At 36.9% G+C, this 19,447-nt stretch overlaps 1 protein-coding gene across 9 annotated transcripts in view; it reads left to right on the top strand.

Annotated features, from left to right (window-relative positions):
* Positions 1-19,447, top strand: part of ITGB6 (integrin subunit beta 6) — a 128,801-nt gene that overhangs the window by 57,885 nt on the left and 51,469 nt on the right. For 7 of the 9 annotated variants that reach the window (XM_041722844.1, XM_041722845.1, XM_041722840.1 and 4 more), the window contains 5 exons: positions 342-546; positions 1,164-1,410; positions 13,781-13,946; positions 15,526-15,687; positions 18,724-18,819. In XM_041722844.1, coding sequence (XP_041578778.1) covers positions 342-546; positions 1,164-1,410; positions 13,781-13,946; positions 15,526-15,687; positions 18,724-18,819 — 876 coding nt within the window. Of the gene's footprint in view, positions 1-341; positions 547-1,161; positions 1,411-13,780; positions 13,947-15,525; positions 15,688-18,723; positions 18,820-19,447 lie in introns of all 9 variants that reach the window. The other 2 variants (XM_041722843.1, XM_041722848.1) reach the window with 2 other exon arrangements.

Raw genomic sequence — 19,447 nt, 5'->3', positions numbered from 1 at the left:
CCCACCGAGCAGGGAGCCTGATGTGGGGCTCAATCCCAGGACCCTGAGATCATGACCTGAGCTGAAGGCACACGCTTAAGCAACTGAGCCACCCAGGTGCCCCTCAACTGGATATAATTAAAAGGAGAATCTCAATTTTACTGGCATAATTCTCTGGTTATTCTGCTAAAATTTGATTTTAGACCTACAATTAACATCAGGCACATGGGAATATGATATACTGAGTATCCCAAGATGTCTAACTAGTAAAACAAGCAAAAAACCTTTTTGTCTTATAAATAAATGGAGATTTGTTTTCTCTCTCTCTCTCTCTCTCTCTCTCTCTCTCTCTCTTTTTATAGAATTTTACCCATCCATCTGGAGTTGGAGAAAGATGTGATACCCCAGCAACTCTTTTAGCTAAAGGATGTCAACTAACTTTCATCGAAAACCCCGTCTCCCAAGTAGAAATACTTACAAATAAGCCTCTCAGTGTAGGCAGACAGAAAAATAGTTCTGACATTGTTCAGATTGCGCCTCAAAAGTTGACTCTTAAATTGAGACCAGGTATGTTATGACTTACACGAACACTGGCTCGTGTAGATAAATCTAATGCCACGTATGCTAATGCCATTATTAAGCTAATATATCTTGTACCATATTACATATCATTGATTATTATGACTCAGATTTCCCATTCTTGAGGAAATAGAGACTCGCTGGCCTAACACTTTTCTTCATTCACATCGGTCACTTGCACTCCAAATGCATTACTAAAATAAGCTTATCTAATAGTAAGCATTTGAATTACTCAGATGTTTTTAAGGCTTACCTCGCATCTCTTTAAGTGTTGTAATGTAGCTTTAAACTCCTCTTTATTTTCTTCTCTTTTGCTAAAACCACATACAAAAAATTCAGCTTATCTTCCATCTAAATGGATGCTAGTTCTCCCAAGGAGATATAAAATATCCTAACTTTTACCTCCTTCAGTAGCTCTAAACTCACTGCTGAAAGATTTTCCTGGGCTCACTCATTTGTAAACTTTACCAGAGAGTTTATGAAATCCCAAGTATCTTCAGTAAGCTCTTACTGAAATGAATAGCCAGGTGGCCCAGTAATTGGCCACTCACAATTAAGTCTCAACGTGTTTTTATGGATTTGCTTTTCTCGCGGGGGCTTTACAGGCAGTGAACAGACTCTGCAAGTGCAAGTCCGCCAGACGGAGGATTACCCAGTGGACTTGTATTACCTCATGGACCTCTCGGCATCCATGGATGATGACCTCAATACAATCAAAGAGCTGGGCTCCCTGCTTTCCAAGGAGATGTCTAAATTAACCAGCAACTTTAGACTGGGCTTCGGCTCTTTTGTGGAAAAACCCGTCTCCCCTTTTGTGAAAACAACACCAGAAGAAATTGCCAACCCTTGCAGGTAAGTAAATGATTCTCTGGCATCTTTGAACACTGATTTTCTATAGAGATAGCCCTGCTCTGAGCTCTGCATTAGGCAGGAGCTAAATTCCTAGCATTTTCCTCCTGCCAGGTTGGATCTTCACAGCTCTTTCAGTTGCCTGGGCTCTTGGGAACCAAGGTGGACCTCATTGTAATACTTGGTTCTACTCTTGGGTCCTTGCAGCATCTCACATCTGTCTTCCTGTGTAGCATCTTTTTCAGGATGTGGCAAATTTGGCTTTGTGTTCTGCAGACTAAGGAAGTGAGTCTTTCACTGTAGGTTCCAATGGCCTGTCTCCATCCACAGCCCCTCAGAGACCTTCTATGCCCAATGACCACCACTTCCTGAGGCTACTGGACAGTAGCTCACACTTTCTCAGAGTGTCTGTCTCTACTATAATGACTTGTGCCAAAACAACAATTTGTGCATCTCCCTCTGACATACTTTGGGAAATGTGGATTTCTCTTATTGCTCAGAGACGGACTTTGCAGCCTTCACTCTATCCAATTCAGTAGGAAATTAAGCATTATGGACCCCATTAAAATCTACTATTATTAGCTATTAAAACCGTATACTATCCAGGTGATGGTCAAGGGCAAGTTGCTTTGTGATGACTTACCTGTATAGTGAATGTCATGTTCAGAATAAGTTATTCAATATCCTTCTATTAAAAAGAACTACCATTTGTTCTATGCCAGACCCTGTGCTAAAGATTTCACATACATGACCTCATTCAATCTTCATAATAACAGGTTTTTTCATACCTATACTCAGAGGAAGTAACAGAAGCTCTGCAAGGTTACTAATTTTCCCAAGGCCAAATAACTAATCAGTGATCTGTACCAAAATCTGAGTTTATCCAAAACCAAGCCCCTTACTACTATGAATCTAGTATATATGCAATGACTTTCCAAAAGTATATTGACTTTTAATACTTGTATATACCCAAGGCATCAATCTCTAAAGGACAAGCACCTTTATAATATTTAAAAACCCAACTAGAATCTGACATGATCCAAATCATTTGACCATGAAAGGAACTCATCACTGATTGTAACTGTTAGGAACTATGTTTGGTTGCAAGCATCAGAGATAGTGGCTTAAAAAGGGAGCATTTTTTTCTTTCTCACATGTAGGGGGTCTAGAGAAAGGCAATTAATTCAGGGCTGGGTATGGCAACTCCACAAATCAGGGATCTGGGCTTTTTCTGCTTTCTGTTCTACAATCATTGGCTCTTGGGTTTTATCTTCAAGGCCCAAGGAGTTTTCTGGGATGCTACCATCACTTCTTCCTTCCAGGCAGGAAAGAAAGAGGAAAAGAGGGGTGGATCAATAAAGGGCACTTTCTCCCCACCTTTTATTTTGAGGTAAAATTGACATGTACCAAGATGCACACATCAGAAATGTTTGATGAGTTTTGACAATTGAATATACCAACGTAATTACCACCTAAAATGTGATGTAGAACATTTCCATCACCTCAGAAAGTTCCATCGTGCCATGTCAGTTCTACTCCCCCAGACGTAACCACCTTCTGATTTCTGTAATTTAGATTGGTTTTGCCTATTCTTGGATTTATATAAATGAAATAATATAGTATATACCTTTTGTTTCTGGCTTCTTTTGTTCAACATAATGTTTCTGAGATTCATCCATAAGTTTGTGTTTATCAGCAGTTTGTTCCCTTTTGCTTTAAGTAATAGTTTACTGTATGTATTTACCATATTTCATTTATTCATTCTTTCATTGATGGACATTTGGATTGTTTTCCTTTTTTTGGCTATCATGAAGAATGCTGCTATGTTTACCTGCCTATAAATCTTTGCGTGTGTGTATGTTTTTATTTATCTTGGATAGATACCTAGAATTGGAATTGCTGAATTGTATAATAAATGTCATTTTAATTTTTAAGAGAACTAGCAAAATATTATTCAAAGTAGATGTGCCATTTTACATTTCCATCAGCAATGTGCAAGGGTTCCAATCATTCTAAATCCTTGATTACACTTAGTATTGTCAGTCTTTCTAATTTTAGCCATTCTAATAGCCATGTGTCTTATTAAACTTTTAATTTGCATTTCCCTAATAACAAATGTTGTTGAACATCTTTTCATGTGTTTTTCTCCCATTCTCATTTCCTATTTTGTGAAGTATCTTTTCAAATTTTTTTACCCATTCTTAAAAATTCAGTTTTCTTCTTAATAGTGTATTATGTGAGTTCCTTTTACATCCTGGAAAGAAGTTAATTGTCAAATATGTGCTTTATAAATATTTCTTCCCAGGTTGTGGGTTACATTCTTATTTTTCTAGTAATGCCTTTGGTCAAGCAAAAGTTTCTAATTTTGTTGGAGTCTGATTTGCCAATTTTTAATTTTATCATTAGTGTATTTTTTGTCCTAAAAAATCTTTGCCTACCAAATATTCCAAGTACTCTTCTTATTTTCTTCTAGAAACTTTATGGTTCAAGCTCTTGCCTTTGGGTCTATGATCTAATTAGTTTTTATATTTGGAATGAAGAAAAGGCTTATTTTCATCTTTTGTTTCCATGCAAATATCCGTTTGCTCCAGCACTATTTGTTAAGCAAGATTTTCTTTTCCCCATTGAATTATCTTTACGCTTTTGTTAATAAGCAATTGAGTGCATATGTATGAGTGTAATTCAGGACACTTCATTCTGTTCCACTGATCCATTGAATATTCCCACGTAACCACCAATGCCTTACCGTCTTTATTACTGCAATTTTATGAAAAGTCTTGAAATCAGAAGTGTAAATCCTCCAACTTTCTTCCTCTTTTGTTTTGCTATTCTAGATCCTTCACGTTTCCACAGAAATTTTAGAATCAGATTGTTAATTTCTTCAAAAAATATGCTGAGATTTTGATTAGAATTACATTGAAATCATAGGTCAATTTAGGGAGAATTAAAAATACTGAATGTTCCAGTCATTGCATATGACATGTATTTCCATTCATTCCTTTCTTCTTTCTCTCAGCAATGGTTTGTCATTTTCAGGGTAAATATCCTACACATCCTTTGTTTAATTTATTCCTGCACTTTTTTAAAAAATGCCATTGTTAATGGTGTTTTCTGCTTGTTTGTTGATAACATATAGAAATGCAATTGATTTTGCATACTCGCATTGTATTCTGCAAACTTGATAAATTTTCTCATTAGTTCTTCTTTGATTTTTTTATAAATTCCTTAGAATTATCTGTGTACTTGATCATGTCATTTGTGAATAACAACTTCTTCCTCTTCCAATATTTATACCTCTTCATTCTTTTTCTTGCTTTATTGCACTGGTTAGGGTCATCTTAAATAGAGGTAGACAGGGCAGCCCGGGTGGCTGAGTGGTTTAGCGCTGCCTTCGGCCCAGGGTGTGATCCTGGATACCCGGGATCAAGTCCCACGTTGGGCTCCATGCATGGAGCCTGCTCCATCCTCTGTCTGTGTCTCTGCTTCTCTCTCTGTGTGTGTCTCTCATGAATAAATAAATAAAATCTTTTTTAGAAAGGTATTTAAAAAGAGGTAGACAGAGATGTCATTTGTGTTGCTTGTGATTTTAGGAGGAAATCTTCAACATTTCACCATTGATTATGTTGTTAGCTAGTGCTTTTTGGATTACTTTTATCAGATCAAGGACATTCCCTTCTATTCCTTGTTTGGTAAAATTTATTTAAATCTTAAATGGTTGTTGAACTTTATTTCCTCCATTTAAGGAGTTTTGCCAGAAATTTTCCCCACCTACTTATATCTCATTGGCAGGACTTTGTTACATGGTCACTGCTAGCTGCAAAGAGAAGCATTTGCTACCCCAAATAAAGTCAGAATTCTGTTAGTAGGGAAGAAGAAAAGAATGGATACTAAGTGGCATCTAGCAGTTCCAACAACACTGAACAAACAGATTTCTAGAGAACAGATTTATGTTGTATAATAAATAGTAAGGTATGATTACTGTTATCAATTGTTTGATTCGCTTGTGTTTTTTTTTTTTTTAAGATTTTATTTATTTATTAGACAGAAAGAGAGAGAGAGAGAGAAGCAGAGACACAGGCAGAGGGAGAAGCAAGCTCCATGCCGGGAGCCAGACGTGGGACTCGATCCTGGGTCTCCAGGATCACACCCTGGGCTGAAGGTGGCGCTAAACTGCTGAGCCACCAGGGCTGCCCTGTTTGATTCACTTGTAAAGGGAAATAAACTTGGTTCTAACAGCCTCCTAACTGCTTAATATAAAAGCATTTCTAATGCTTTGGCTTTTCTTTTTTTTTTAATAGAGAATGTTGTACCTGTTTAAAATCTATGCTATTTAGATCTTTGGTATGCTAGGTGTCTTTCTCCTGGAATTATAAGCTTTGGTAGAGAGTCCAGTAATGTAGTTTCATTTAGGATTTCAAAGTGCTACCTCTGCCTCAGGGAGCTTGTTTAAAATCATTCTTTCTGTCACAGGTCAGATAAGATGTAGTAATATGAAGTACAATAATGACAATGGGAAACAATGAGTAAGGAATGTTACCAGAGAAAACAAAATTAACAGATGGCTCAGCTAAGCAGGCAGCTGATTATCTAACAGTAAGACCCTGTCTTTAATCAGGTTCCTAAAAAAAGAAAGAAAGAAAGAAAGAAAGAAAGAAAAAGAAAGAAAGAAAGAAAGAAGAAAGAAAGCAGAAGCAATTTGGCTTTTCATAGCTCTGACTGCATTTCATTCATTCATTCATTCATTCATTCATTCATTCAACAAAAATTTGCTGTGCTCCAACTATGTACCAAGCATTGTGCTAGGAGTGGGGATATCTGGAAGAAAAAGATTTGCACCCAGCCCTCAAAAAGCTGAAATTCTTTGGAGAGCAGGAATGCAGTATAGCACAGTGATGTAAGAGCATGGGCTTTGCAGTCAGCCCTGGATTTAGTTCTGATTCATCTACTCACATAACATCACCTTAAGTGAACTATATCACTCTCAAAGCTTTAGTTTGGAATAACCATACCAATCACACAAAGTGGTTGTAAGGATTGGGTGAGATAATGAAGCATTTGGTAGTAGGCTTGACCATGAAGCACTCCATAAATGGTAGCTACTACCAATACCAACAGAGTGAAGTTGGGGAGACCAGAGCACTGCACTTGGTGTGGTGAATGGGGCCCCAAAGAAGATAACATATTTGATCCTGGAAGGTCAATATTTTCCCATTTTCTAAAAGTGTTTCTTTTATTCTTATTGGCAAAATGCATCATTAGTTAAAATTATAAATAATGAATTCTTTACTGCAACATTCTATTTTTCCCTTGCCCATCACATCCTTAATTCTCCCACTTTCCCTGTCCAGATGCCACCTCCCAGACATATACACACCAAGAATGCAAATACCAAACATAAAAGTCAATCCTTTGATCAATCCAAACCTTATAATTATGGAATAAAATGTACTTTAGTAGGAAGGCAATGAGAGGTAAAAGGAAAGAGTGTGGAGGTTTTTAGACCTGGGTTTAAATCATAACCTTGGACATACTCTCTTTGAGTTTGGTCTCTTCATCTATAAATGGTGATAATAATATTCACGTCCTAGGATAATTGTGAGAACTGAACAAGCTCAGAATATAACAAACATGTATTAATTTTCTTCCTCTCATCAACTCTTGGTATCACTAGTTATTTTAAGCTAGAGTCCTCACACTTTTAGATCTCAGGACTTTCTTATATTTTAAAAATTAAGACCCCAAAGAGCTTTAGTTTATGTGGGTTATATCTATCAATATTCAGCATATTAGAAAGCAAAACTGAAAATTTTAAAATAATAATTCATTTATTTAGTAATTATAATAAGAAACACACTGTACATTACTATAAAAGCACATCTTTGTTAAAAATAATTATATTTGTTACAACAAAACAAAAATTAGCGAGAAGAGTGGCACTGTTTTACATTTTTACAAATCTCTTAAAATTTCTGGTTTAATAGAAGATGACTGCATTCTCATAACTTCTGCATTTAATCTGTTGCAATATTTGGTTTTGGTTGAACTCAATGAAGAAAGTCAAACCTCACACAGATATATAGTGGAAAAGAGAAACATTTGATATCTTTTTGCAATGTCTGTGGACATTTTTCTTTGATACCACATTCAAACTAGACAAGAGGTAAAAGTTTGTTTCAACTGGAATATGAACAATATCAATGGACTTTTCATAAAGCCATTGGTCTGTTTTGCACCTTTTTTTTTTAAAGATTTTATTTATGTTTATTTGAGAGAGAGCGTGCACGTGTGCACATGAGTGGGGGTAGGGACAGAAGGAGAGGGGGAAGCAGAGAATCCCAAGCAGAATCTGTGCTGAGCATAGAGCCTGATACAGGGTCAGATTCTGACCCATGAGATCAGGACGCGAGCGAAAACCAAGAGTTGGACACCTAACTGACTGAGTCACCCAGGTGCCCCTATCTTGCACTTTGAATGGCTCTTTCACATATGTATGTGATTTTGTAATATAGTACTTTGGCAATTTGGAAAATATTGTTTCAGTGAATTGTGTAGATCTTCCACATTCATGACATAGTATCAAAAGAGTCACACTTGTTAATCCACCATAAATCTTATCATATAAATCCTGAAGTACTGAAAAGCTACTAATCTCATGGGTAGCAGATTAAAGTTTTCCAAAATTTTAATTTTCTAGTTACCTCAAATTTTTCATTGGCAGCAAATACTGACAGTTGTTTTCCTTGAACTTATAGGCTTTCCTCATATTTAAGAACATGTCTACTAAATATACAACTTGGAATAATAGTTTGGTTGTCAAACATTCTTTTGGGTAAAAATGTTCTATAAAAAAGGGCCAGTTTAGATCAAACAATTGCAAAACATTTTTTCCACTATAAATATTATACTTTGGTGTGCTACAGAAATGCTGATGAATACTTCCCATGTAGTTACACAGAAATCTTTTTAGAATTATTTATTTATTATGTAAGCTCCATGCCCAAGGTGGGGCTCAAATTCACAACTCTGAGATCAAGAGTCACACGCTCTACCAACTGAGCCAGCTGGGTGCCCCAGAAATATTAAAAAAAAAAAACCATATATTCAAGGGTGTAAACTTAATAAAATTAATAACTCCTACTGCTTTGTCAAGGATAATCAAGTGAAACTAGCAATTTTATTATGATGATAAATATTTGTCAGGAAAAAATCAAAAGGACTACTCGCTAGTTTCAAGCCACTGCTTTGACTCATGCTAAGGGACCAGCAGTTTTACTCACCATTGCTTTTGCAGCATCAGTGCAAATGTCAACACAATGAAAAAGACAAATAAAATCTTTTATTATTATTAGAAAATAGTTTGACCTAAAGACCCCTCTGAAAATGTCTCAGGAACCTTTGTGGGTCTGTGCACCCACATAATCTTTAATGCTTTTTGGAGTAGCTTTCTTTCTTTATCTTCCTTGGATGTAGAGTCACTAAAAAATTTTATTTCACCATTTAAGAATGCTTAAGTGGCTTACATTTTTTAAAGAAGTTTTCCTTAGGCTATTATCTGAGACAAAGTAACAAAAATATATTTTCTCCATTTTCATATTTGTAAGTAGTTTATAATGTACATTTAAAAATATTTAATAGCAAAAAGGTCAAATTTTCTTCCTCTATCAAACATTGTGTGAGATTTCTTTTTTAACATCATTCCATTTTATGTTTTGTTTTGTGTTTTGTTTGCTTTTTAATATGACACCAACAGTAAGGGATTCATTGTAGTTTTGCAAAAGAGAAAGCAAAACCATGAAATGCTTAGATTCCTTACATGTACACACACATAAATATATTTGAATGTAAAAAATAGTTTCTTATTGCAAAGGTAATAACAATCCCATGTGAGAATGCAGACAAAGAAAGGAAAATGGAAATTATTTCTAATCCCATTCAAAAAGATGATGTTAGCCATTTAGTATGTATCATTGTAATCTTAGTTTATGTATATTTATTTAAGATTCTAACAAAAATATAAATATTTTCGTATATTGTGTTTCATAATTATTCTACATTTTAAATACAAATCTATTGTTATCTAGGGACTCAAAATCAAATTATTTGGTGATAAGTACCTACTTCCTTCAATTGCTATGCTAAGAAAGTAACAGCCAAATATGAGCCTCTGTTAGAGGAAGAATTCTGACCAAAACAGGGGGAGTCTCCACTCAAAATTTGCTGGCATGACCCAAGTCTGACATTCTGCTTTGCTTTAGCTACATGAGTCTCTCCGCACGAGTCTGTTTACTGAATTAAACTAACATTTCATTCCACTTTCCAAAAGCACAGAGTCCGGTAGGATCTATCTAGCAATTCTAACCAACAAAGGTTTAAATTTCTTACAAAAAGGTACGAATGTCAGTTCTTTGGTTTCAGAAGGTGCTCAAATGCCATTTTGGTACAGTGTAAACAAGCAGCCAAAATAAAAGATTAAAAAATAATAATAATAAAATAAAAAAAAATAAAAGATTAAACTAACAATTTCTGAGAACAGCTGGATTATAGGGACAATGGTACACCTCACATAGTTACATATTTTTTATTTCATGTAACCTTCAAAAGAACTTTGTGAAGTAGGTATTTTCAGTCTCATTTTACAGATGAGGATACTGAGGCCCAGCAGTGATAAGTAACTTGTGCAAGAATAGATAATTGTTCAGTCTTTTTATTCTAAATCGAATGCAATTTCTTCCAGCACACAACTACTTTAAATGCTATCAAAGCAATTAGAACAACTGCTAAATCATTGCCATTTAATAGGAAACAATTTGAAAAGAAAATTAAACCTCTTCCTTATATAATTCTTTAAAATACATCTCATTTTTGAAGGTTGAAGAACACTTAACTATATAAATAGTTTTAAGGTCTATATTCAAAAACAGCATAAACAAAATTAAAAGACAAGCCACAAAGACAAAAGGTCAATATTTTTAAAAGGATTTTATTTATTTGAATGAGAGAGAATGAGCTTGAGCACAGAGGAAGATTTTATTTATTTGAAAGAGAGAGAATGAGCTTGAGCACAATGAGCTTGAGCTCTCTTGCTGAGCAGAGAGCCCTATTTGGGGCTCAATCCCAGGACCCAAAGGTCATGACCTGAGACAAAGGCAGACGCTTAACTGAGCCACCCAGGTGCCCCAAAAGGTTAATATTTTTAAGAGAAAAGGTTCTTAAAATTAAGTTAGGAAATAAAAAATTTCCCAAAAAGGGACTCCTGGGTGGCTCAGCAGTTGAGTGTCTGCCGTCGGCTCATGATCCCGGGGTCTTGGGAGCCACATTAGGCTCCCCCCATGGGGCCTGCTTCTTCCTCGGCCTGTGTCTCTGCCTCTCTCTCTGTGCCTCTCATGAATAAACAAATTAAAAATCTTAAAAAAAAAATCCCAATAAGAAAATAAGCAGATGTAAGCTGGCAATTGGCAAAAGAAGAAATACAAACTGTCAATAAATATGAACAAGTATGCAGTCTTAGTAGCAATTAAATGGAAATTAAAAATTAAATTAAGATGCCATTTTAAACTAATCAACCAGTATATTTTTGTTTTTTAATTTATTTTATTTTTTAAGATTTTATTTATTTATTAATGAGAGAAAAAAATATCAGGAAAAAAATAAAAACAAATTTTATTATGAGATGTATCACAGTTTGATAATATATTATTAAAAATTTATTTCATAAATCTTTCCGTAATTAAATAATTATATTTTTATATTAACTCAAATTTTCTTCAGTGAACATGTATTATTACTTTAATCAGGACAAAATAGATATGATTCTAGAGATGTCATTGGCCAAATCCAATCTGTCCTCAAATCTGTGCTTGACTCTGTAAAAGTGATTTATATAAAAAGTGACATTAATGTTTAGTAAGCACTAAAAAGCTCATTGTGCTGTGTGCTTTGCATATTTTACCTCCTTCAGGCCTTCCAACGATCCTACTAAGTAGATACTATCTATGGTCAGCACTTCAGAGCTTTAGTGAAAGTTAATGCAAGATATTAAAATAAGAGAATAAGATTGCCTTCTGAGGATTAAAGTTAAAAATAATGAGTCCTAAAGGAAATACAAAAAGTTCCCTAGAAGTTACAGGCTGGCTCCTGGGCCTACCAGACCAGGTGTCTTGACAGAGCTGAAAGAAATGAACAGGCCTTTAGATTTACTCATGGTAGGTTAGGGGAATTCCAAGAAAGAGTAATCCCAGAGGCGAGTATGGGCCATATCCATCCAAGAGCCTTAACCCAGGCCTTTCCAGAGTTTCCAGTCCTGTTGGCTACGAGGGCTTCCAAACTTTTGTTAGCTGAGAAAGCCAACCACAGGTGAGGGAGAAGCCAGATATGACCAAGAGCATCCATTCTGGAGATGGCTATCTTAGGACATCTCAGACTGCTGGGGTCTTTCAACTCCCCTTGTTCTGAAGCCTGAGGACACTTTGGATTACAATTTATTTTCCATGAAAGTCTACTTACAGGAATAAAATAGCTACCTTTGCCGACACCAGCATTTTGGTCCCAGCAGAGCTCCATTTCTCAGTGTGAATGAACCATAGTCATTCTGATTTGTATAGCTGATTGTCATCATAATGGGAATCTTACTCTATAAAATCTCCTCAAACACTGACTGAGCCAATGCTAAACTATTGCTCTTAGGGGAAACAGGATTAGGCTCATGTGAGCCTCTCGCCGTTTTCTCCCCACAATTGATCAATACCTAACTTTATTTCCTGTGTTTTTCTGTTTAAAGACAACTTAATATATACTGTTGATTCGTTAGCATTGCACTCACAGTCAACAATACTATATAGGTCATGCCAGAACAGAGCTTATCTAGCACACATATTTTCCCTGGGAGGCCCATCACAGCCTTCTTGCACTTTGGAAAGACAACACTTCAGCACCACACTTGAAGGCTATTCTAAACAGCAAAATCACCAACAAAAAGCACAAAAAAAAATTAAAAAGAGTCATGCCAAATAGACCAGGAGAAGGATACTTGTTTACCATGTGAGAGCTACAGCAAGAACACAGAGCCTTGTTTCACTTAAGCTGGGCACATGCGAATCAGGTGACTCAAATTTTTTGCCATTCTGTGTGTGTACATGAGGGACTCAGAAAGTACTGAAAAGTATTGAATTGGAGGTTAAATTAAATTTTAGTGAGTAGGTAAATTCGCATATATGGAATCTGTGAATATAGGAGATTGGCTGTACACCTCAGGCAGATGAACTAGGTGAACAGGTGCCTCTCTCTGAAAGATGCTCCAGCTCTTCAGGTGTGGCAACATGGTCTCTTGAACCTGGAAAGCCACTCTAGCTCTCCCCAGGTGGCATTGCACAACCTCGCTGGGGGCTCCCCTTCTTGTCTGTATACTTCCATGCACGTGTTTCTCAAACATTAGAATGCATCAGGAAGATTTGAATGCATCACGGAGCCCACTCCTCACATTTCTCTCAGTAAGTCTGGAATAATGCCCCAGATTTTGCATTTATAACAAGTTCCCTGTGATCTCATGCTGCTGGTCCAAGGACTATATTTGAGACATCTGCTCTATCTTGTTATCTCTCTCTTACAAATGAGCACCCAAAGCTCAGAAGGGTCGAGTAAGTTGTCCAAAGTCTCATCTACAACTACTAACTGGCTTCCAGAATAAGACGTGGCTGAATTAATGATCAGCCTTTTCTGCAGTATCTTTGGGGCAGATTTCATCCTAACGTGGCATTTATCCCATTATATCAACTGTTTTAATGCTAGTTTTATCCCTAGCCAGGTCCAAAAGAGTCTGTTCAGTCGTAGAGTTGAGTTCCAGAACCAAGAGCCCTGCTCTGATTTTCGGCCCTTGGCAGGCAGTACTGGGACTATAGGAAAGAGCAGAGAAGAAAGACGACAGCTATCTCAATCTTGCTACAAGGTGACTCATACTTGATAACAGCTTAAGCTATCAGAATACAAAGGAATTGTTGTCATCATGGAAACTTAATGGTAGATTTTGGTTGAGAAGCACTAGAAGGTAGTGATTACACACACACACACACACACACACACACACACACACACACACACATAGAGGAGTGGGGAGTCTGACCTGATTATCTGTTATCTGAGCTTAAGCCAGAGTAAAACACACGGTAAGCTCTAAGTGGTAGCTAATACGGTCAATTTGGAAGGGGTGGGTGGGAGGTGCTGAAACAAGCTTAACAGGGAAACTCATAACCCAGTTCCAGAGTCAGGCACTTGAGGCAAATCCATCTTCATTTAAGATGAAGTTGCTAGGCTACGAGGTCCATTACTTGTGTGTTGTATCATATTTCATTAAGAACATTTTCACATCTTATTTTTGCAGTAGTATTCCATACTTCTGCTTACCTACATTTGGATTCAAACACATTTTGCCATTGACGAATGATGCTGAAAGATTCAATGAAATTGTGAAGAATCAGAAAATTTCTGCTAATATTGACACACCAGAAGGAGGATTTGATGCAATTATGCAAGCTGCTGTGTGTAAGGTATGCTGAGGGCTAACACAAATTGCATCTCTTATTAGCAAATCTACTTTGAAAAGCTTAGTTTATTTCATCTTTCCTTTAATTGGCATTTTTCTGCATTTCTTAAAAAACAGAATTTCCAAAATTTTGTAATTCAGCCATGTTGAAATGGACACTTTTTTATGCCTGATATTCAAATAATCTAATAAGGGCGGGGGGTTGGGGTGACTGGGTGATGGGCACTGAGGGGGGCACTTGGCGGGATGAGCACTGGGTGTTATTGCTATTTGTTGGCAAATTGAACTCCAATAAAAATTTAAAAAAAAAAACAAATAATCTAATAAAATTATACTAGTGTTGGGAAAAATTGGTTAAAATGATAGTCTTGTATGATTAATTTTCAAAGATCAAGATTAGATTAGTTTGTGGGGGGTTTTAAAAGATTTTATTTATTTATTCATGAGAGACACACAGAGAGACAGGCAGAGACACAGCTAGAGGGAGAAGCAGGCTCCCTCTGGGGAGCCTAATGTGGGACTCAATCCCAGGACCCCAGAATCATGACCTGAACCAAAGGCAGACGTTCAACCACTGAGACACCCAGATGCCCCTTGATTAGATTAGTTTTGAGTTAACCATGTTCAAAGTAAAAAAAATTACAGGCAGAAATTAATGGAAAAAGTAAAAATGCCCTGAATCAGTATAAACTCTACATAGGATGAGATATCTATTGTTTTGAACCAACAAAATAAGTATCAGAAGCTTCATTGTCCCTACAACAATGTGGGAACACCATTTCTCCTTGACAATCAGACAGGTACCAAAGGGAATGATTCCCCTGTCTTCAGATGACAGCTCTTCCTAGAAAATACCAGGAAATAGACAGGGCTGAAAGTCCTGAAAGTTGGGGAAGGGGCAAGGGATTAGGGAAGGAAGGAAAAGAATAAGATGGGATAGTGCTGCCAGGATGAGCTTTGGTCCTACCAGTTCCTGGACTAATATCAATTAAAGGAGAGAGCTCTGCAAAGAAACAAACAGACCATCTTAAATAGCCATATGCTGGGGGTCATACTTTGATAAGAAATTCTTATCTTTGTATTACATTTATAATTTTGGGGTGCTATCAGTAGAAAGAGAAAAATGTGCCTAAATGTTGGGTGACATTTTAATAAAACAGGCATACTTTTAAGTTCCTGTGTCTTGCATTCTTACTAGTTTTGCTTCAGCTTGGATTTGGGATCATCTAAGACCTCCCTTATTCCCTCCTCTCATTTTTCTGGTAAATTGAAAGCTGGACAATAAAAATAATTAACTATGTACGAATCAAGATCAACTGAATAGTGATTATAGTGGAACTATTTTTCTGAAGCATAAGTCATCTGAAAGTGTTATCCACGAAGAAGCAAATACCATGGAATTTCACATTTTTAAATAAATTAATAATTATCAACTTGCAATAGATGAAAAAGGCCAAAATAGATAGATCAGCAATATAGTTTTTATAATCTGAATATATCCAATCGTAATTGATCCACTCTCAATAAATGCCTGCCTCTAGCCCATAAAGACCCAAATCCCAAATGTTTCTTTCTCACTGTAGGAAAAAATTGGCTGGCGGAATGACTCCCTCCATCTCCTGGTCTTTGTGAGCGATGCCGATTCTCACTTTGGAATGGACAGCAAACTGGCAGGCATCGTCATTCCTAACGATGGACTCTGTCACTTGGACAACAAGAATGAATACTCCATGTCAACTGTCTTGGTGTGTAACCTGCACTCTACACTGGTTTCAGGGCTGCAAGTAGGCAAACGAAGCAATAATCACTGCAACTCTAGCAAAATAGCGCACGTTTTGATGAAAACTGTGCAGTTTCTGCTTTGAGATTAACAAATTGCCCTTAGAGCTTCCCACAGGAGCACAGGTGGGTAGTGGGGATTAATGTGAGCAGTTTGGGGCTACTACAGCTTGAATGATCTCAGAACCTCCCTGATTTTTCAAAGAGCCCAAGGTCAGTAAAAAGCAGTACAGTCAGCTCATTCTATTCTCAAAATAGCTGCAGAAAAAGGAACGGAAGCCCAAACAACCATCACCTAGGTGTTTCTGTGAATGATGGGTCCCGGAGTTAGGCCTCCTAAATAATGTCATGCTTTTATGCATCATGGTGCTCCATAGGGAACAATTGTCAAGTACTGCCTGGCTGATACTTATTCACATTTGGCTTATTTTTGTCATTGAAAACATTTTAAAAACACTGCCAACATTCAAAGGGGGGAAAAAAAGCTCTTCAATTATATAAAATGATGTAAAATTTTTAGAGGTCTTTAATGTACATAATCATATTTGATGCTCACCAGAACACCATGTATCTCTTTTCCTTGTATGGACCTGCTCGCGCATGTGTTGTTCTCTCTGTCTGGGATGCCCTTGCCTCCTAGGCTGCTGAGAGACTCTTAATTATTCATTAAAACCCAACTCAATCATGACTGCTCCCAAAGAGCCCTCTTTGCCCTTTGCTAGGCCTCAAAGTGATCATCCCTCCCCTCGCTCTAGTACATAGATGTCTTCTCATCCATCACTATGTGGAAATGTATTTACTCATGTTTGTCTGTCTTTCTCTAATATGCATTCCTCAGGACCAGGACTGGTGTATTATTTCTATTTCCTGCCAGCAGAGTGCCTGGAAGACAGTGGGTGTTGACTATGTGTGAAATAAAATTGAATTTTGAAGCAACAACCTAGGAAGGTCATACTATCCCCATTTAACAGTTGGGAAAATATGACATGGAGAATTTAAGTGACTTCTTAAAATGACAGTGCTATAGAAATGAGAGAGAGAGAGAGAGAGAGAAGAGAACCCAGAATACTAATATCAGATTGGAAAAACTATTCTCTAAAAAAATAATTCAGTGAGATTATATATATATATATATATATATATATATACACACACACACACACACACATATTTAATACACTGATGGTAATCAGTTAAAAAAAAAGGTTCATAAATCACCTGGTACCATTCCTTGACTTAAATTTCTAAACTTCAAGGTGAGTGTTTTCCCCTAACTTTTGACTGAGAGTAGTCCTCAAACTTTATCACATAAGTTGCCTTTCCATATTACAATATCCATGAGAGTAGCCACATTTTGTCTTTTAGCCCTTGAGTAGCAAGAAATTGTGAAATGCAAACTCTTACTACTTTTTCTTGCCACTATTCAAATGTCCCATTAATAGACATCTTGGACAAAGTAGGATTGTAGAAGCAAACACTACTTGTTGCTTCGTAGGACCTTCTTATCAAACGTTCAATTCATTTTTGCTTAGTAAGTTGCTATAAATGCATGAAAGGTTATTTCCATGCCTGTCTACAGCATAGTTCCCTGAGTCCTTTGAGCAATTCCTATGTGCTCAACACTGGGCTTGGCTCCTGGGGACACAAAATAATAGGACATGGTCCCTGACCTTGTGTGTGAATTAAGCCACTGACCTAGATCAAATAGAAAACCACATTTACCCACCTATGAAGGACTTCGTAGTGTGATCCTTGCTACACACCCACAGCAGTGGAAAGTGCAAGAGCACAGAGATAGGAGGGACCAGAATTGGGGGGATTCAGGCTGAAAAGTGAAGGATTCTTGGTGTTTGGGCAGTTGAAAAAGCAGAGACCACTGAAAATGTCACACTCTGGAAGATTTATATTATCTGGATTCTTCTACTGTTTACTAATAAAAATCCAGATTGGATGGCAAGCACATATTACACAGCCAAATATGCAGTTGGATCATTTACCTGAATATTTTAGGCAAAACTGTCCTTTTCCCTCAAATTGAATCTTGGGCCTAAAGAAGACATTAGGTAGAAATACTCCCGGAGTGCTGAGAATATGTGAACACACTAGTGTACAGGAAGGCTTACTTATCAGCATTCTTCCACTTTAGCTGACTTCATGATCAACATATTCTTAGTTTCATTGCTTGCAAGCTACTCTTGTTCATTTGAGTCTCCTCTTTGTACATTACCCACATTTGGAGTCATACAATAGCCAAAGGCTCTACACATTTTTTAACTTTGGCAAGTGGAGGCCATGTTCGAATTTGATCATCTGTGCCTTCTCTATTTTTTAAAGAACTCGTATTACTTGGGAATGAATGTGTCAACGAAAAAAAAGTACGATATGTTTTCAGTTGTTCTATAAAGATATGGCAGGATCCCATAAAATTGATTACTGACATCAAAAAGTCAGTAAGACCAAACCCCAAACTGGTGCAGGAATGAATGTCTCAAATCAGATGGACACAGGCACTGTAGTGTGTCATTCCTCAGCAGGCTGTCCCCTCCTCAGCTCTCCGCCAGCCTCATCCAATTCTAATAGGAGTTTCTGAGCTACCTGAGTCATCTCAGTCACATCTGTCATCATCCAGCTGCTCCTCCTCTGACTCCAACATTCTCTACAGTTTGAGCCTGCTGGCAAGTGGCACTTCGAAGAAATGAGTCTCTACCCTTGAAAATATGACACACTATAAGTCTTTAAGTAAATACCAAGCGTTCTCTTTAGAAGTGACAGACCATAATACACCACATTGCCAGGGACTGACTCTTAGGAATTAATTGGATTTACAAGATTTAGAAAACAATTATTAAACCAATGAAATCACTAATGCTAATCGTGTACTTGTTTACTTAGAGCCAAACTGAAATGCCAAGCCCAGTATGACATCTTTGAAAGAAATGTTCCTTTCCTTATTTTACATACTTGTGTTATAATGCTACTTAAAATCTCTATGTCAATTTTAGGAATATCCAACAATTGGACAACTCATTGATAAACTGGTGCAAAATAACGTGTTATTAATCTTTGCCGTCACCCAAGAACAAGTTCATTTATATGAGGTAAGCAAACATCATTTGGGGGATTCCTTCAGGGAGATTACTTGACGTGAAACTTTAACAGAAACTCTGAGGGTTTAACGCGTGGGATGCCATTAGAAAATCGTTAACACGTGACAAATACACTGGACATTTGGTAAAGTGGATTCAGTTACCGTTGGCAATTTAAATTACAATCCCAGGGGTGTGATAGAGAGTGGTGGTTAGGCAAGGAAGAAAGAAATAAGGAATGACACGATAAGTTGTAAGAGAATACCAATGAACCTAACAAAAATCACTCTGTCTTCCATTGAACTGTTTCATCTGATGAGCAGAGGGCTAACAGGATGGGAGCAGAATTGACTTGAAACTTGCAGACATCTACAAGTCAGATGTATAGAAAAATATATAAGTAGAGATACAATTTTGACCATTGGAAAGTAGGAGGTTGAAAGAAAAAGCTTGTTAAATGGGGCCAAAATATCTTTTCTCCCTCCTAGTAGCTGGATTTGTGGTTCAAGTTTTTGAATGGAAGCACCAGATGCAGAAAGGGAACTGTTTGATTAGATGAGCTAATGTTCATCAATCACTGCATAAACTAAATGTAAAATGCATATGCAAACATAACAGGTTTCTGTGGTTTCATTCCAAC

The sequence above is a fragment of the Vulpes lagopus genome, chromosome 11, assembly GCF_018345385.1.
Source record: "Vulpes lagopus strain Blue_001 chromosome 11, ASM1834538v1, whole genome shotgun sequence".
Taxonomy (NCBI): Eukaryota; Metazoa; Chordata; class Mammalia; order Carnivora; family Canidae; genus Vulpes; species Vulpes lagopus.
Note: the sequence above shows the minus strand (reverse complement) of the source record. Positions and strands in the feature narration are given on the sequence as shown.